Genomic DNA, 20484 nt, shown 5'->3' on the forward strand with positions numbered 1-20484 from the left:
AATCTGTTTGAAAGAATGAAAATATAAGAAAGAAAAAGAAAAAGAAAAAGAAACAAAAAGGTGCAACAACCTGGTCGTAAAGGAGGACAGAAGTTCTATCTAAAACGTGTTGAAGCCCTTCTTGATTTGATTTAAGCATTCAGTTTTATTGGGTACACGCCTCATATCAACTGTAGTGAGCCTGACTGACCAGAAATAACGTTTAGCTGTCCTGGTTGGCTCTCCCTGACATTTGTGGATTTGCATACTTTAGCTAAATCCATGATTTACAAAGGTTGCAAATTCTGGAAAGGTTCTCATTGTACACATGTATCAGTCTGGAGAAAAGTGCACAAGAAATACACAGCATTATATATACCACAGTAAATAAAGTAATCAATAATTTGAGAATAATACGGGACAAAAAAGACATTAGAAAAAACAGAGGTTCCTCCAAAAAGAACTAAAAGACAAGACAGAAGCTGGAAGGTTGGTCGGTCTGCCAAGGTGCAGCAACACTGAAGGACCTATAGGACTTTTCCAAGTACTGGTTGTGGTAAATGTGACAAAAATCTCATGCTTTAAAAGCAGTGTGATTCAAGGTATAACATTTATCATTTTACCTTTCAAGCAGACATCTGAAGGTTTTGAGGCAAAACCAGTCATATCTTGCTCCGCCTCGAGAAAACTCATGTTACAGCTAAAAAAAAACAAGAAACCAGAAATCATGATCAGTTTATTTCTAGTGTCGAGTTTACCTATAAAAAGTGTTCAGCTGTGGATTCATCAGACCACTCTTCAATCATGCTAAACAAGATTTTAGCTTTGCTGCGGTGTGTTCTTTGTAAGAAAAAAGTCATCCAGTAGCTCTGCTCCTTCGTTCAGGCAAATCTATAAATTAAAAGAAGACTTCTTGTGAGGAAAATTCAAGTTTTGCCAGAGTTAAACACTAAACTGGACCAAATGGAGCTGGGGAGAAGAGATTCCCCAGTTTTGCCAAGTATTATTGCAAAAATATTATTAAATCAAGATGAGGCATGATGATTGATTCCTGTGTGTTTTAGTTCAATTAAATGTGGAATAAGTCGTGACCTGATTTATCATGGTCACATGTTTTCCATCACAGAATCCTGTAATTTTAACAGAGCCAGTGTATGGTGGAAAATGATTTCTTTATCATGACCCTGACAATATGTAGTTATATATAACAGAAACAGCTGCTCAGACACCTGCTTCAAGCATCTCCACTTTCTGTCTGTAGATCCAAAAAACAACTAGCAAATGTCAAAATGAATTAGTCATCTGTCGTGATATTTCTTGTAACTGTCATCCATGATGGCAATTAGCTGAAAAAAGCTATAATCTTTGTTTTTGTGGGTGCTCTAGTTTCTTTTCTTTTTTTTTTCTTTTTTAAAAATAATGGTATCGAGGAATCTGTGTTTGTGGTATTGTACATTTGAGGCTAAATTTTGATCATTTTACAACGGTGCAATCATTCATATATTTGAGCCCTAGAATGAAAAAAAAAAAAATCAAAACCCTTGGGAGGGGATTTTTATTCATTTATTTATTTTTTACCATGTCTGCAATTGCACAGGAGTTGATTTCTCCCAATCACCTTTCCAGCGCTTTAAAAACCTATGATTTATACAGCTGAATCTATACATGGATTTACTTCTGAAAGTATTCATGTGTCCGTGTGCCACCAAACCTTTCCTCAAAGCTTCTTTCTTGCACAGAGAAAGCTAAAACCTCAGTTATTTTTCTTGCAGAGAAAGGATGTTTGAACCCAAAGTAAAAAGTAACCGACCCATCATCAGAGACACTTTGCAAATGAGCAGAAACATAACTTGTCTTTCATTCGAGTCCGAAACCAGACCTACTGTAAAGCACTTATTTAAATAGACAAGTCTATAAATAAATGCGCCATTGTGGTCGTCCTTTGGTGTACACCTTATCTCGCTCTCAACTGTCATATTGTTCCGTTTTCCCATATTTGGTCTGATGCCCAGTATAGCCACTCTGTGTTAGAAAATGATTAATAAGTCAATGAAGATTCCTCCATGCCATGTGCTGCAGAGGCAGGTGTGGGGGGGGGAGTAAAACACCCTCCCTTCAGTTCCAAACACTTGAACCTCTCCTGTAATGCCGCTGGAGTGCATGTTTGCAGTTCAGCTCATATCAGCGGTCCCAGTCCAGAGACGGGTTTGTCTGGAAACTTCTGACCCGCCTCAAGGACGTTTTCAGCTCGTGTCCCTGATGCTTCGGCGAGTCACTTAAGTGCATGCAGCGGGTCGGGATAGGCGCAGGGAGGAGATACAATGTTCCCGCCGTGCGCGGAATAAGTGGTGTGAGAGGTCATTTTAATCAGTGCAAATCCAGGGGTGTTAGTTGGGGATGTAAGCAAAGGTCACCAACAATGCAGCGGCCTAAAAATACCTCCGGTTCAGGCAGCCATTGTAACGAAGGTGATCTGGGAGCTCACATGTACTTATGAAATAATTTATTATACGATCAAAATAAAAAGGATTGCTTCCCCTCTTAAACAAAACCCCCTCTTGATCTCTCTCTCCGGCGCAGATTGAAGTGCAGATGGATTCGTCCACTAAACAGGTCCGCTTTAAGTCGCCCGACTGTTTGTCCTTCTTCAGTGAGTCAGACCTAGATTTGGAGCCAAGCATGGATCCTCATTACATGTGACCCCTGCTTTCTTTACCCTGGGCCGAGCTATGGATGTTACAGTGACAACTCTATAACAAATTGCTTCGGAGGGAGCAGGTGATCGTGGGCATACCACTCATCATCCATCCCTCCCTCTCCTTGTGTCTCGCTCTGAGCCAGCTCCAGCTGTGGGTTTTTTAAGGGCCCACGTGTGGGGTCCTCGCTGCTATTCTGAGGCCATTAAATGGCCGGGCCTAATTTTGGATTAAAACAGACAAATGACAGCAAACCGATTAGGACACTGAACACAAAAATAGCGATTGTGTCTTACAAGTCAGGAGAAGCGACGGCGTCGAGATCACGGGACAGAAATGAAGTTTTGTGGAATATTTTGTGCTTTCTTGAGAAAGCTCTTTAAAAAGAAGGCTGTAAATTTACGGTTTAACTCCTGACAGGTTATGTGCTCCCTCCTTGACCCCAGCCTCACAATCTCATTTGCGCCACATGACACTGCAGATACGGGGTCCGTCTGACGTTGTGGAGCGAGACAGCCCTCTGGAAATACACACTAAGCAAACACGTGTCCGCAGCATTCTTTTTCAAGTCCAACTTCTGTTATTTATGTAGAATTCCTTGCAAAAGCATCAATTCAAGCTATTTAGAAATGTTTTCCTGGTGTAACGCCAAACTTCAAAGTATTTTATTAGGATTACATGTGATAGACTGAAACAAAGCAATGCATATTAGTGATCCAGAAATTTTATTGATATATACTGTTCAATTTCATTTCACCTGGGAGTCTTCTGAGGAATGTTTCTAGTAGTTTTTCACATTCCTAGACAGATATTTTTTTTTTACCTTTTGCTCCCTCTAACTGGATTCCTTCCAGGATTGCATTGTATTTAGTGCCGTCCATCTTCCCATCCACCATGACCAGCTTTCCTGTCCCTTTCCTCTCCTCATGGATCGACACGGCCACTACCACCATGGGTCATGATGGGAGACGTGTTCAGGGTGACATGAAGTTTGTGTGTGTGTGTGTTTGTTTGTTTTTTTTCCACACACAGCAACTGATGTGTAAATCAAAAATTTTAATGCCAATTAATTTCAATATATTTATATTTGTCCCCGTGGGGAAGCGTGCTTTGTTCTCGCAAAGTTGGACTAAAAGCAGATACGGTAAAATGATGCCATCTAACAATGAGCTCCTTCTTCCGCATGTTTCCTGAAATGGCTCGTGGCAAACTGCAAATGGGACTTCCAGTTCAATTCAATTCAACTTTATTTATATAGAGCCAATTCATGAAACATGTCATCTCAAGGCACTTTTGAGATGGCTTTCAATCAGTGGCGATTTTGTTTTCGTCACTCTTCCATGAAGGCCGCATTTCAGGAGTGCTTAGCCATTAAGTTGCCATCTCAGCAGATTCTCCCACCTGAGCAGGAGTTCTCTGCGGGTCCTCCATAGTCATCATGAACCTGCTGGCTGCATCTCTGACGCTCTTTTGGCCCGTCCCTTCAGTTAAGGTTTGAAGGCCATATCTCAATAGGCTTTCTCTTTTCGGATTACTGATTGGGCAGAGTTCCATGAAAGGTCCAAGAGCTTAGGATGTTGTTTTAGAATCTTACCCTGCTTTAAACATCTCCACAATTTCATTTCTGGCTGTCTGCTGTTTGTTCACTCATGTTCTCTATCAGAGTTCTAAATTTAAGAAATATAGGACTTCTAAAGCAATTTAAGTATTCTAAAGACCACCTTCATCATCTCTCATCTATTTTGGAATCACTTGCTACACCGTCATATAAAATCTTAATAAAATATACTGACATTTGGGGGTTTTATGTGAGAAAATGGGGAAATGTTCTCTTAAACTTCCCTTGCACTGCACTGTGAGGTCTTTCATCACAAGCACGTCTCCACAATCCTACCAAGAGGAGATCCCAGCAACGTTTCTGCTGAAGGAAACAACTCCATTTTTCATTCTAGGCCGTTCGAGCTATTCCCATAATATCATCTTTGTATTTATTCTTTCTTTTTTCCTTGTGGATTCCAAATGGAAGTTACTCTTGGGTAACACTGGTCTGCGGTAGTTCAATCTTCTAAATGATGGCATTTTCTTATGCTCTAACATTGCAACCTATACACTGTTTAGTCAATGTCCAGTTGCTTTTGTATACAAATAGGCTTCACGTCAAATCCAAAAGTTGCTGAAATGCTCAAAGAGCAGTTCTTACAGCTCATCAGCGTGAGCTTGTGTTTATGGAGGCCTGAGAAGCTGAGAAGATGAGGCTTCGCGGAACGACTAGGCGTGCCTGTTCTGGATTTGGGATGCAGCTTTGCTGTCCTACACTGGAATGTTAATTAGGTGAGCTGAATGAAAGAGAGGTGACCCGTTCCGTTAACCAGCTAACCCTTTTCCCCAAGAGCCAGGAGGGGGATTCAGTGTGTCGGAAAAGCCAAGTCAGCAAGTGCCTGTGTGTGTGTGTGTGTGTGTGTGTGTGTGTGTGTGTGTGTGTGTGTGTGTGTGTGTGTGTGTGTGTGTGTGTGTGAGACACAGAAACAATATGTGCTCTGATGTTGCTGACTAATCCTCTCATTTTTCTTTCTTAAGTAGCATCACTTTTAACAGTGCACCACACAAGCTCTGTTTACTGATTAAAGCAACACTTGAGAATGAAAAAATAACATTTCAGGCCACTTTTAAAATTTCACAACTTGTCCTTGCAAACAAAAAAAACAAAAAAAGACTGCTTTGATTTCAGCAGTAAAACAAACTGCTGTCATGCAAAAACAAACCAAAAGATAGAAACAGCAAGATTTAAGTGAACTTATGTATGTACCATTCAGTTAGTGCAAAATGTGTGACTGGATAACACCTCAGCATGTGAATTGAACTTAAATATTAATGTGTAAAATATCAGTGAAAAGCAAACGTAAGAAAACGAAAGGAATAATTCAGCATTACGATAGAAATAACTGCATTTATGAAATGAGAAAAAAAAAAGTCAACCTGACAAAAACATGTGAAAGAGTGACCTCTGGCGGACTTTAAGGAGCAGTACAATTTAACAACTGTGGCTGTTGAACCGATCTATAACCAACGGTTTATTATCCTTTTTCACCAAGAAAAAAAAATTTGCACCAAGAAAAATTAATTAAAATAACAAACTAATTGATTATGTTTATGGCCCACTTTGTCCTGTTGAAGCTTTCCAAGTTTCAGTGTCTGTCCCAACTATCATCAGAAAGGGCACGTACCCCATAGACAAACCATCAACCATCACAGGGCTCATCAGATTCAAACACCCTCTTTCACATCCTTGCTGACAGTGAAATGAGCGTTTCCAACCTAATTTATGCTGATATGCTTGCAAGATCGAGGGTTATGGAAAGCCAATGCGAAGGATTTAAAGTACATAGCAACGGCACATAAAAGGGGCCGTCATGGCTTTGAGACAGCTAATAAGGACATGAACAGGTTTAACTCATCAGACTTCAAAAGTTGTTTAAGTACGCATTATATCTATCTATCTATCTATCTATCTATCTATCTATCTATCTATCTATCTATCTATCTATCTATCTATCTATCTATCTAGATAGATAGATAGATAGATAGATAGATAGATAGATAGATAGATAGATAGATAGATAGATAGATAGATAGATAGATAGATAGATAGATAGATAGATAGATAGATAGATAGATAGATAGATAGATATATATATATATATGTTAGGGTGTCAATAACAATGACACTGTATCTTTGAGAGTAATTTATTAAATATGTCACTTTCCAGCCAACAAGTTATCGTATAACATGTGATAAACATGTGATAAACATGTGATAAAGGCAGAAATAACCAACTTGACAGAAAACCCCTGAAAACTACACATAACAAAAGGTTTATAGTTAAGCAATTCCTATAATGACAAAGACATACAACTGAATAAAAAAAAAAATCTCCTCCAACGGTAACTGCATGTTATCAGTCTCTGTGATAATCGGTACTATGCGATATAACAACATTAGAATATCAAGTAATTACAGCATCAGTCAACTTAGATGACATGAGTGATTAATAGACACTGAAGCATTAATAACAGTTCAAATTAAGACGGTACAGTGAAGTAAGACTTGGTGGCACATAAACACGTTGAATTTGTGACATTCAGTGATGATTTTTTTTTTTTTTATTATAAAGAAGACTCACTGGAAAACCTTTTTAAAGCCATTACTTCTTTGATGCCACCTAAAAAAAACTGTTTCTGTCGATATTTAAAATACATTTAATTTTAAACATTGATGTTTAAAATGCATCAACATCAAAAAAAAAGAAATGCTTTAAGTTTCTTGAAATTTACAAGTTTCAGTTCTAATCATTAGTTGATCCTGCAATGAAAGTAGTATCCTGAAGGCTTGCATAATGTGTTAATTTGATGAGACCACCATGTCCAGCTCTTTGACGCCCTCCTGGGTTGAGCTGAGGCCGCAGCTACCCGACAGGGGGCTCTCGGAGAAATGGCTGCCGGATTTGGCCGCCGCCGCTGGAGACAGGGGAGCCTGGGCCAGACCGGGTTTCTTAGGAGGGATGGGCGGAGGGTTTCCCCTTTCCGTCCTGGAGATGGTCGGCGATCGGACCCCCTGGGGAACCGCCCCCGCGGCCCTCCCGGCGACAGGTGACAGGGGCGCCGAGAGGCTGCGGTAGTCTGTACCAAACGGGGAGTTATTCGGCGCGGCATGTTTGGTGGCGGCGCTCTGCTGGACGGAGGTGAAACGAGACAGGACCTGGGTGACTGTGCTCCGCGCCATCTGCCTGACCGGGCTGGCTTCAGGAGAGGAGCTGCCGGTCACGGGAGAGGACTCCTTGGGCGAGGGCGAGGCGGCGGGCGGAACAGGCTGGGACTGGGAGTCTTGCTCAATGGAACCCTGGAACTTGTAGCGGGCGGCGTGGAAACGCTGATTTATCCCCGCCTGGTACGGGGACTGATAGCTTCCCTGGTTCACGCTGCCCGTGGTGCGTTTGGCCAGAACAGGCGAAGTGCAAGGCGGGGAACGAGTCTGAGGTGGGAGCGCCGGACCGCAGTGGGAGAAGGACGCCTGCGTCTGAAGAGGAGAGGGGTTGTCGTTTCCGTTCTGACAGGACATCTTCTCTGGATGAACGTTCGACGCGTGAAGCCCGTTGGTCTCCCCAGGACAACCGGGACTGGGCTTTGGCTGGTCCAGTGGTTGCTCTTCCTCAATCTCCTCAACCTTAACGTCGTCCGCCGATAAGCTCCCTGCGGGAACCTGCTCTCGTCCTGCTGCATCGTCTCGGGTGGTGCAGGCTCCCCGCACTTCTTCCAGCTTCCTCTTCAGCTCCTCCACCTGATCATAAACGAGATTCATGTTGTGGTAACTAAACGTAAGCGCAGCTCCACAACGCGCAGCTTATCCAAGCGGTCGCACCTGTTGCTGGAGATTGGAGCAATGAGCTTCTTCCCTCTTCAGCCGCGAGCGAAGCTGCTCCCTCTCCGTGTCGAACTCGGCGAGCTGCTCCTCCACCCTCGCCTCCATCCTCAGGGCTCTCATCCTTTCCTCCTCCAGCTCTTTCCGCAGAGTCTGACAGACATCTTTTTCCTGAAGATAAAAGCAAAGCCAGCTGTTTAAAATACGAACAAAAGGGGCGACGAAGCTGGATCCAAGATGCTGGGACCTTGTCGAGTTTTCGGTTCAGCTCCGTCAGCCGGTGACCTTCCTCCAGAGCCCTGGCACTCGCCCACTTGCACTCTTTGGCCAGAGCGCAGGAGAGCTGCTTATGCTGAGCCCGTTCTTCTTCGAGCTGCTCACTAATCCGTCTCTGCTCTTTTTCCAGCCGGCGGACCTGACTCCGCTCAAATTCCAGCTGCAAGCCAAGAGAAAAAAAAAAACATGTCAAGGAACTGACATTAGTTGGAAGGCATTCTGTCTCCTGCCTAGAGTCCAGCTCGTATTGCTAGAAATGCAGCCAGTCAGGCGAATGTCAGCCAGAGTACCTGTTGTTGTAGGCGCTCCCTCTCCTTTTCCAGGATGTAAGTGACATCATCTCCCTCTGCTGTGTCCTCGGCATGCCTCCTCTTCTCCTCCTCCAGGTCCGCAATAACCTACAGCAAACACAAAATCGAAAGAAAAGGTAAAACTCTCTCCTGGGAGTTCAGCCATCTTTTTCTTTCAGTGGAAAAAAAAAAATCCATTATCACATCACACGTAAGCATTGCACTGCTTTCACACAGATTTTGTTTCTGGAAGGTTTATTTCTATCATTTGCTTCCCAACCACATCTTATTTTCTAGTTTCGGCATCAGGAGTTTATTCTGGATTTCTTAGAGTCTGAACCGAATATTGGAGCTCACCCTTCTGTGCCTGCTCTCGGCTGCAGCCAGCTGGGCCAGCATCTTCTCCTGCATCCTCCTGCAGTGGCTCACCACTAGTTTGAGAACTACCAGAGGGTTGGAGGCAGGGGAAGAACGGCCGGGTTCCTTATTTGGGCCTCCGACTATTTCACTGTCTCGCTGCAAGGCCTGGAAGGGGTCGCTGAGGTTGTACCTTACGTAGCGCTCCTGGATAAACAGCTCTTTACACTGGGCCTGAGGAGGAGACGAAGGGAGAAGTTTTTATTCACAAGGATTTAGCAACTTGTGCATGCTGTGTGATTCCGCCCTTAGGCACTGGTATCTCAAACTCAGAGGGAAGAGTTAAATTATATATATAAAATTTTAAACACATCAGGTAAACAGGATATTCTTTTTGTCCTCTTCATGTATGCTTGCTATAATTTCCACCAGCTTTCAGTAGATGGCCTATTTTCATGCAATCAGCATAAGTGAAATTGGTCAATAGTCACAGATAGTCTTTGATAATGCAATGCTTTTTGCTTTCTCTGTAATTTATATAAATATACATAAATGCATAATGCACTTATTAAATGTCTCCATACCGTTCAAGCACAGAGCGACGCCATGCGCTTATTAACGCTGTGTTAGGAGCAGATCTGCCACTGTAGATATTTATTCTCATATGATGGGATACATACTAGTGTAAACTACCTCTTGCATTTTTTTAAACGTGAATTTCAGTGCAGGTTTTCACAAAACATGAGCATTCAAAAAATTGATTGCATTTCACTTGGTTCATAAACCAAGTTCATTGATCAGGTTGACCTGAGTACAGGTCTGTTATTTTTTATTCAATTCAATTCAATTTTAATTATATAGCGCCAATTCATGAAACATGTCATCTCAAAGGCACTTTACAAAGTCAAATTCAATCATATTATACAGATTGGGTCAGATTATACAGATTGGTCAAAAATGTCCTATATAAGGGAACCAGTTGATTGCATCAAAGTCCCAACAAGAAGCATTCACTCCTGGAAAAGCGTAGAGTTACAGAGAGAGTCGTCTGCATTGTACATGACTTTGCAGCAATCCCTCATACTGAGCAAGCATGAAGCAACAGTGGAAAGAAAAACCACCCATTAGCAGAAAGGAAAACCTCCGGCAGAACCGGGCTCAGTATGAACGGTCATCTGCCTCGACCGACTGGGGGATAGAGAAGACAGAGCAGAGACACAACAAGAGAGACAAAAAAGCACAGAAGCACACATTGATCCAGTAATGTGTTCTGTTTTAAGCATGACAAAAATTACTCATATTGATGAAGGGAAAACGGGTTTAGGGTTAGAGCTGGCTCAGGGTCAGCACTGAGGTGATCAGCTAACGGTGACACTGACGGTTAAGAAGAGCAATCATAGTTGCCAATTACAGAAAAATCTTCAACAGACTGCTAAACTGCAAGGCATGCAAAACAGCCTCTTCTAAAGTATTATTTGTCTACTTTAAAACTACGGTTAACAAAAAATGCTGCATTTTGCACGTTGTAATCATCACCTCCAATGACTCAACGGCATTAAAGAAGCATGTACGGGATGAAGAACAAAGAGAGGAAACGCAAAAAAAAAAAAAAAAAACGTAAGAGAAATGGTGCTGAGCGGAGGAAGGAGCAACAGATGGTCTGTATCTGTCTATCTTTAGCAGGACAGCTGCTCCAGACTGGCCTTTTTCCAAGGCGGACCTGCTGTCTGTTTAACTCATGACAGAAAAGAGATAATGGCAGCGACAATTTTCAAGTTCAGCAGATGTCTTTGGGCCCCTGCTGTGGAAAAGGGGGTCTGAAGTGTGAGTGAGGAGAGGAAGACGGAGTGGGCCTCCAGCCGAGCTACGTCTTGGTGAGGTTTCAACACAGGAGGATCAGGAGATTAGGGGAAAACACTTTATCCTCCCTGGCAGAGTGAATCGCAGAGTTCCAAATGACTGATACCAAGCCGGCATGAGAAATTAAACTGGAGTCAAGAAGAACGTAGATAGGCCTCTGTGCTGCGATATTTAGCCATTCAGGTGTTTAACTTACATAAGTTTGTGGTCCATCTGCTTTTTTCCCCACCAATAAGTCCCCCCACCTTCAGCACCAAATGATATCCTGCTCTAATTCTTCACAATCCTCTGGGCACTGCAATTCATTAACTGAAAGTAAAATTATGCCTGGGGGTTGATGAGGAATTAAAAGGATATACACTAAAAAGAAAGCGTGGACCTAACACTGTAGGAAAAACCCAACTTGTATCAGTGCCTCCATAAAATTATTCTAAAATGATCAATTTTACATAAAGACCACATAAATAATTATAAACAAGAAACAGTTTGCAGATAAACAATAGCTGCACAGTGCTGTCCACAAAGCTGGATGATAAAGATGTGTAAAAATGACAAATGCACCAGGCATTTCCTCGCCAATACTGAATCTGGGTTTTCCCTTTGAGGTCTGACCTGCTGACTCTGATTCCTGGTTATAGATTGAGTCATTCAGGGGGTCATGCACCCCTGAAAGAAAAAAAAAAGAAAAAGAAAATGATGTAATTTGCTGCTTTAAAAAGTGTAGCACAGCTAGTTATTAGGTTTGGGGATTAATTCCTTTTTCACAGAGGGCCAGTTTAGTTTGGATAGCATTTTTTTCCCCCTTAATAAATGAAATCATCATTTAAATATAACTTTCTGTACTTACACGGGTTATCTTTATCCATTATTAAAATTAGTTTGATGATGTGAAACATTTAAGTGTGAAAAACAAAAACAGAGGCAATATGTCAGAGGCCAAACCCTTTGTCACAGCACTGTATTTTATATTTCCTGAGCTGATCAGTGTATCTTGGAACTATTACTTAGTAATCTATTACTGTGCAACTGGGTTCTACATATTACAAGATTCAAAAATCCCATTTCTCAATGCCACTTCTTAAAACCGGAAAGACCAGAGAACAAGATCGAGTAAGGGCACAGATGTGTGTCGTATCTTCATGAATCAGGAAATGACTACCAGTATAAATAAATAGATAACAGTATAGTCATACAGACTTGAGCATATATTTAGTCAGAGCTTTATTTTAAAAGTTCAAACTCTGGAAAGGGTGCCAAACAAGGCTGGATGAGAGCCCCAGTTTATCTTGCAAACACAAATACCATCACAGAAAGGAGGATGGTAGAGGAGGAGAAAAACCTCCAAAATTCAATCAGTGAACAGTGGAAATGAGTGTTATGAGAAATTAACAGCAACTTATAGTAAGGTTTTGATGTGCGTCTTAGAGATGCCGCTGCAAGACAAATGAGATGTAAACTTGACACCAAAACATTATTTTACGACTATTGCTACAGAACGCAAAAGGTCCAGTCAAATCAGATTAAAATGATTCACCAGTAACTCTGTGAAACTGCATGGGCCCTGCTGATTAATGGGAAGTGCAGGGAGGAATGATGAATTAGCGCTGACAAGAGAACCAAAGTTCAGATCAGAAGCTCTGGGCTTGTCATTTCCTACGTCGTCAGTATTGGCTCATCGGAGGCAGAAGAGCCGGGCACGGCATGGAGGCTTTGCTGCCATTTTTTTGATCTGGTCTCCCAAGGATGGGTTGAAGGCGAATTAGACAGCAGAGAGAGGCGAAACAGGAAAAAACACACTGCACTCCTGGGGAGTTTTCAAATATACCTCTAAAATGGGAAGATAAAAGAAAGCCGCGCGATCCCTCAGAAACTCAGTAACCGGATTACGTGCTGTTCCGGACAGTTGGAGTAGGCGCAGACTCCTAGTTATAATGCAAAGTTTGACTTTTCCAAAAACATTAGCTAAAAATAGTTCTGCATCACTGACAAAAGTTTGATAACATATTATTTTTTATAAGCTGAAGAAACTTGGCTTCCAGCCGTTCCCTGTTCCCAGCAGTGACTGTCTGATGTGTCACTTGACAGCCAGCGCCAAAAAATCATCAGTTTCAATACTTTATGCATGAATTAATAATAAATAATAACCTTGTTCTCTCCATTTATTAGTTCTCCCTCGCCTTGGGTCATGGATGGTTGTGCACAACACAACACAAAGGAATGCTGTACTTTCTCCACAACAACCCTCCGCTGTCAGAAAGTGGTGCTTGGGCTTAAAAAATATGGATTTCAGGAAACCTTTCCAATGCCACCTAACACTTAGCACTCACATTTGCAATATCATTACATCATACAGTGAAACACCCGTACGCCTTCAGTTCTGCATCACAGTCTCGTATCATTATTCACGCTTTGTTTGTTGGCTTCAGTTCTTGGCAACCTCGGCGTGTCTGTCTGGGAAGCTGCGGCTGTACCGTTTCCAGCTTATCTTTTGCTGACACATGCCTGGAATCCTTCAGATGTGCAATAGTGGGAACAGGATCTGTATAAAACCAAAACGAGGGGCTAGCGCAAAATGCACTTTCTGTCGGGAGTCCAAGATCTTCCAGGAGCTGCTTTGTCAAGCTGCTAAACCGTCCGACACGCGTATGTTTGGGTTTAATATTCTCTGCTGGAGGATGGGACAGCTGCTCTGAAGCAGCGATAAAAAAGGCAATTAATGTCTCTTTGATGACACTCAATCCAATCAGATGATGAATCTCAGATCTAAACACACAATCCCCGCTTTCTACTTCAACGCCGGCTGTTCAACAAAACAGAAGGTGACGCTGTTTCAAGTAGCAACACTTGGAAACTGCAGTCGACCACACCGTGCGAATTTGACGGTTAATTAAAGACTCATTTCCATATTTGAGTCCCGGGTTGAAACCAAAGAGTTCTTCTTTCCCCAAAACCAAAAAGTGACTGCTGGACCGCCGCAGCGCTTTGTGTGCCAAATATAAGCCCTGCCAAAACACTTCCTTCCTTTTGAAAGCTGCACAGAGTCAACCAGCTGCAGAAGTGAGTCACAAGGGGGGGGGGAAATACACAGTGGATAGTTAGAATGCCATTGATAGTTCTGCAAAATTAAATTTAGAGCACTGTATAAGAAAACTTAAAGTTTTAATCTAATTTCCTGCAAAATCACTGATAAGAAAGCGCAAATAAAAAAAAAACTTGTAGGATTTTATCTCTTGAACCAGATAGAGAAAAGGCTTTGAGGTGGGAAAAAAGAGAGTTTAATAGAAAGTTTGTTTAATTAAATCTACCCTGCCCTGTGTTACTTACCATGGTGATTTGTGTTTATTTCAAAGTGTTCCCTTATGACGCTGACGCTGAGTTGAAACATCCGCAATGACTGACATGAGCATGACTGTACCAACTTCTCAAACTGTTGTTTGGCTGTCCTAAAGTATTTTTACTTTCTAAAGAAGTACATATTCAATATAAATAGATTAGAATATTATCAAAAAGTTAATTTACTTTAGTGTTTACATTCAAAAAGCAAACATATTACGCAGGTTTATTACCAACAGAGAGTTAAGTCTTTATTTCAGTCGATTTTGATGACTATGGCTTACAGATGATAAAAGTCCCAAATTCAGTTAAACATAAATTTAGAATATGACAATTTAGAAAAAAAATTTGAATATAAAAAGCTTGTCCTGCAGCATGTGCAGTCATGGGAAACACTGCTGACAACCACTGATGCCCTTCATGAGTCGGGTAAGCTACCAAGATCATTGCTCAAGAAGCCGGCCATTCACAGAGTGGACGTATCCACACAAATTAATGAAAGTGGTTAAGTGGAAGAAAAACAAATTGATAAAAATTAGTTGCAAAAGAAATAGTGAGAATCATATTCCTAGGAGTACAGCGATAATTCACGAAGAGTGGACTGTGGCCTGGCCATCAGCTGTTGCTTTCCTTGTGTTCAGCACATTTTCCTTTTCCCTTGTAAATCAAGGTCTCCGAGTCTGGAGAAGGATAGGAGAAGCAAAGACTCCAACTTTCTTCAGGTCCAGTGTGAAGTTTTCACAGTCAGTAATGATTTGGAGAGCCATTAATCTGCTGATGTTGGACCACCGTGTTATACCAAGTACAAAGTCAGAGAAGCCACCCATGTAGCAAAAAAAATAAAGAGCACCTAGTGCTTCACTCTGCTGCTAAGCTCTACGGCAATGCTGATTTTATTTTTCAGTAAGACTTCTTTATTGGTCAGTGAACTCAGCAAGAATCTGTGAGGTTAGACAAAAAAGAAAGCAGACGAGCTGAAGGCCGCTATTAAAGTGACCTGTGCGTCTTGAACAGAGGCCACGGACTGATCGCCTCCGTGCCGTCCTGCATTGATGAAGGAATTCATGTAAAAGCTACCAAGAGCTTATACTGTTCAGTACTTTTCAGCAGGTTAACATTTTCTTCCTTAAAAACTTGAATGTTCCTGACAGTGAAACCAAACTTCATTACAGACGCACAACATCATCAACACGTCATTTGCTGTGATTCTGTCCCAGATGCTGGCTGCTGACGTCTCTTCCTGCACTCTGGGCTGTTTCAGTATTTCCTCTGGTTGCATGCACCTGTTGCTGCCCTGATTACGGGCTCGGCTGTGTGTGGCGCTATTTAAGCCTGCCTTCTCTTGAGCTCTGCTGCCAGATTCTGCCTTTCTGTCAGTGACCTTGTTCGTGTTTTGGGTTCTTGCCTGTTGCCTTGCCCTGGTTGGACTCTCCGGTGGTCTGGACAAAGACCTGTGCCTGTCGCCTGACTCTGCCTATCTGCCTAGCCCACCTGTACTTCTGCCTGCAGCTTCTGGTTAAGTTCTGATAACGTCTGGTTCTGCCTGCATCATCTGTTCTCCTGCCCATACCTGCCTGCCTACCATGTCATCTTCTCTCTTTTGAAAATAAAAATTTTAAAAGCACCTGAGTGTCCAGCTATAATATCGGGTTCCCTGAGCACCGCCCACTACACAACAGTTTTGTACATTAGACGGAGAATTTCTTATACCAATACAGTTACTCGGTGCAACAGAGGGAAGATGTCGATACCAATGTATGTCTCAACATTTTAGAAATTTAAATCCTGAAGCAACTTGTTTGCTTCCTTGAGCTGTTCAGTACTATGATTTAATAAAACACAAATGATCTACTTCTGTAACTCTGTTTTATTTACATGGCAACCGTATTGGATTTTAAATTGTAAGTTAGACAAATAACGTTTTAAGTTTTTCAATTAAGTTTTTTCAATTTACTCATTAAATTGATTTTAAAAATGACTAAAGTGATGCTGTGTGCATGACCTGCGCATGTGCACTGGATACAAAACTATACAATTTGTCAAGCAAACGTTTGATGACTAAAATATATGCTTTTGGTTATTTAAACTCCTGTTAATGTAATTTGAATGCATGATGAGGACACACTGTGTATATAAAGACTTTCAATGTTCAGTGCTTTAACCATCTCAGAGAACATCTGTGTAACTGGGTAACGTCTAACTGATAACAATTGCTTCTTCGTGTGAAGACAAGACCAAATATTACCAGACATAAACCCCTACCCTACAAAAAAAAGAAGGTCAAAACATGTATTCAAATTTTTTATTATAGAAATCCTGCAGAATAGGCTGATAAAAACATTGGTAATTCTACAAAGCGTATAAAATTAGGTGTGCAACTAATACGGCTGGAACACTGACAATTTGAGCAAATCAAACAACCACAGCCCTGTTACTCCGAAGCTCCACTTAAGTTCAGTTTTTTTTTTTTTTTTTTTTTTATTTATTCACTCCCACTCTGGCTCCCATTGAGTCATCATGCACCCAGTAAGCTGTAACTCCTCTTGCCTTAGATGGCCAGATCACAGGGGAAATGAAGGCATGTGCTCTAGAAACAACGCACAAACCCTCGGCAGCTCGTTCTCTGGTCTGTCGGCTGCACCTTCAGTTTGTCGTTTTGGACTAAGGCAGCGAGCATAACGGCCACAGAGCTCAGACTTCACTTAGAGTTCAAGTCTGCAGCGTGGTTTACATGTATCATAAGGGCAGATCGGATCTTTTGCAGAGCCGTTGCACAATAACTTAATAAGACACTTACTACTCTTGCTTATCTTGAGCTAGTGAGTCATCGTGACGGTAACGGGGGTGACATTTTTAACCGTTTCAGGAAATGAGACAACACGATCTGTCACTTTTATTTTAAACCAAACAAACTCCAAGATTCTGGATGTGAGTTTTTCCAGAGAACATGGACACCAACACAAAATAGTGCGTAATTATTAACTGGAAGACTGGGTTTAAAAAAAGCAAACATCTGAAAGAGGCAGTAAGAGTCTACGTGTGTGTAAATTAACAATTTTCTAAACACCTCTCAGGTTTGTTAGGGAATATTAGTGAGCAAACAGCATCATGCATGGTAAATTGACTGCAAAACCAAAGAAAACAAAAAGTCTGGGATAAAAAAGCAGACTTAACTTCCTGAACAATATATCAAACTGCTTCAAACATCTCTCAGAATGCTTAAATCTATCATCTGAAAATGGAACGAGCCAGTAAACCTACCAAGATATGATTATTTTCCTAAACAGCATTAATCAGAGAATTAGCCGAAAGGTCCGTGGTTGCTCTTAAGGAGCTGTAGAGATCCACTGCTCAGGTTGGTTGGAAGAAAACCTGTTAAAGGCTGCAAAAAAAAAAAAAAAAAACTGAGACTGAGGTGGAGTCTCACTCTTCACACATAACACCTCTAAACACCCAGAGCTGACAATTTGGGACAAGACTTAAACACCTTCTGTTCACAGTCCATCCAATCTGATTGAGTTTGAGCTATTTTGTAACTGCAGTAAAATATGCAAATGCAAGATACCAGGGCTGGACGATATAAAAAATAAAAAAAATATTTATAAAAGAGAAATCACATTGATCGATATCGATAATTATCAACAAATTCAAAACACATATTTTAAGTGCAGCCTTGGCCATTTTATGCTGTTGCTTAGCGACCTATTTTTAGACAAAGAACACGCAACCACTGAATTCAAACTCAGCGTCTATCGATTGATATTATATATTGTGACTGAATTATCGTCTATCCCTACAAGATACAGTTGATTCCCTTACAACATAGGCCCTACATGTTGCAGCGGTAAAACCTTTCAGCCTATATTATTTTATCCGTGGCTCATATATTCTTATCTCTTTTGTTCGATGTATGCTTGACAATGCTTGACAATGACCCCAGATTCAGGACACATTTTGTGTGGTTTTGTTAAAAAAAAAAAAAAAAAAAACATCCACGTGCGTGCTCAATAAATTTGTCATATTCACATTTTAAGGACTTTCATCCCTAACATTTTATTAAAACCATGTATCATGTTAGGCGTACTTTACAATAATGCACTACTTTGTGTTGGTTTAGCACAAACAACCTCGGTAAGATAAATTTGTTGTTGCAATACGATATACACCATTTTAAGTGAATACATTTGCTCGGTGCTTAAATATGTAAAAATGTGGAAAGATTCTTTATCCACATCTATACAGACAGTGACAGAGGGATTAAGTTTCTTGACTTTATTCTTTGCCCTCTCTGAAACAATCGTGACCACATCCAGTGCCCTAGATTTACGTGACAACTTCAGCCACCAATCTTTAGCGTGACAAGGCCTTCTTTAAAAAGAAGCGGTCATGAGCCGTAAAAGATTTTACTATTCAATTATACCTTCAGCGCTTCAATGACGACATCCCGAGCCTCCAGCTCTCCCTCCAGGATGCTGAAAAGCGTCAGCAGCTCCGGCTTGGTCAGGCTCTCCATGCTCACTTTGGACTGTTGAGACATAAAATAGAACAATAATAATCCGTCAACAGCGGTTTTCTCACTGTGACTGCACAACAATTTTCCAGGTATGTTTTATTTTTCTTCTTCTTGACATTAAGCCCTATTTCTTCCACTTCCCAAAATTCAGACATCGAGGCAGACATCCGATCTCCCCCATTTATTTAGAAGCTTTCAGCGGATATGTATCTTCAGAGGAAGCCATTTTCCGAAAAAAGAACAAGCAACTTTTTCTTTAAATAGAGGAGGAACAAAAACCTTTTGTTCAGTTCAAGAGGAAGACCAAGCACAATCTTTGCCAAATTAAGAACGCCATTTGATACCATTTGTAAAATCTTATGTGGACTGGCTGCTGATAGTTCACAGTCACACTTTTTCCCATTTGCATTCAGATCCTAAAGGAAGCAAACCGACGAAGCAGCACAGCTTTCTAGTATGTTTTCTTTGTTTTGTCAAGGGTTCAAATCCTAACGGGTGCTGTAGCAGTTATTTTTGCGTTGGAAATGAGATGTTGCCCCTTTGTAGACTCTCTGCGCTTTAATCTCCCAGCTGTGTTGGTTCTGCTGACAAGCCCCGCGGTGTCTACATCTCCAGCATCCAGCCGCACTCTGCCCAAGTGAAAACATGCGGCCCTCGCTTTGAAACCAGATCAAAGCTATCCAAGTTATTACACTAAACATCATTTTCTTATGAGAGTCGTCGTGTGGGTTAGAGCTCCACCCCACTGACTGACAGACTGCTTAATAGCACACATACGCGGCTGCTCGAATCACTGAAATACTATTTAAGCGGCTGAAGCATCTGAAGAATCTCTCTGTTTGCTTAGAGGCTGTGATGATCGACTGGATTAGCATTCTGCTTTGAACCCGTTGTGGTCGCCACAACTTTCAACTTTACCAAGTCTTAAAGAGTGGCTGAGATGAGAGCAAGAGAGCCCTGATGAGCTAAGCCTGAGCAGCAAGTTACAATATCTTTAAAGGCGCCTTCACTTAGGACAGCGCCGTGCAAAAGTATCTGAAAACTGTCCTCTTTTGTCACATTACAATCGCAAACTTTAGCGTATTCTCATTTGTGTCGATGTGATAGACGAAGACAAAGTAGTGCATAAGTATCGGCCTGTATGGGGCTCTGTCTGCCCCTTCCGTCATCTCTGAACACATTCTCTGTCTCTAATGAAGCCGTTGAAGAAAAGCAACCCCACAGCATGATGCTGCCACCGCCACGTTTTCAGCACGGGGATTTTATGACCACCGTTATGTGGCGCATTCGTTTTTCACCATACATCCCTTTTTAAATAAAGGACAAACCATTCTACCCTGCTCTCATCTCCCCAGAGCACCTTTTTCCACATGTTTGATGCCTTCCCTTCATGGATTGGGGTCAGCAGCCAGCTGGCTTTCTTATGGCTTTCTTCAAACAATGGATTTGGTTTCGTCACTCATCTATAAAAGCCAGATTAGTGGAATGCATGAGCGACAGCTGTTCTGTCAATAGACTCTTCCACCTGAGCGGCAGACCCCTGCAGCTCTCATTGTTTTAGGGGTAACTGAGCAAAGGGGGTTGAATACAGATGCTTTTCACACAGGAAAAATGGCTGAGCTGCTTTTGCTCAACTTTGAGCTGGAGGTTGTTGGTTGGACACTTTTTTTAGAGAGATGCACCAAATGTTATCTATTTCTGAGTAAAATTGTCTTCAACATTTACTCAGACAAATCTCCTGTGCTGTGCAGGCTCTTATTTGCG

At 41.6% G+C, this 20484-nt stretch overlaps 1 protein-coding gene and 1 long non-coding RNA gene across 2 annotated transcripts in view; one reads left to right on the forward strand and one right to left on the reverse strand.

Moving 5' to 3' along the window:
- The first annotated feature begins 6380 nt into the window (after positions 1–6380).
- On the forward strand, positions 6381–6596 carry LOC118567313. Its single transcript, XR_004933594.1, has 2 exons — positions 6381–6464; positions 6496–6596. It is a non-coding gene; the product is annotated as an uncharacterized LOC118567313 (long non-coding RNA).
- A 235-nt stretch (positions 6597–6831) lies between these two features.
- Positions 6832–20484, reverse strand: part of LOC105935978 (CTTNBP2 N-terminal-like protein) — a 31634-nt gene continuing 17981 nt past the window's right edge. The window contains exons 6-11 of the mRNA XM_036151941.1: positions 18628–18732; positions 9015–9248; positions 8658–8765; positions 8339–8527; positions 8092–8262; positions 6832–8010 (exon numbers count right to left, since the gene is read on the reverse strand). Coding sequence (XP_036007834.1) covers positions 7075–8010; positions 8092–8262; positions 8339–8527; positions 8658–8765; positions 9015–9248; positions 18628–18732 — 1743 coding nt within the window. The 3' untranslated portion in view covers positions 6832–7074. The remainder of the gene's footprint in view (positions 8011–8091; positions 8263–8338; positions 8528–8657; positions 8766–9014; positions 9249–18627; positions 18733–20484) is intronic.

This window comes from Fundulus heteroclitus, chromosome 20, assembly GCF_011125445.2.
Source record: "Fundulus heteroclitus isolate FHET01 chromosome 20, MU-UCD_Fhet_4.1, whole genome shotgun sequence".
In the NCBI taxonomy this organism is placed as follows: Eukaryota; Metazoa; Chordata; class Actinopteri; order Cyprinodontiformes; family Fundulidae; genus Fundulus; species Fundulus heteroclitus.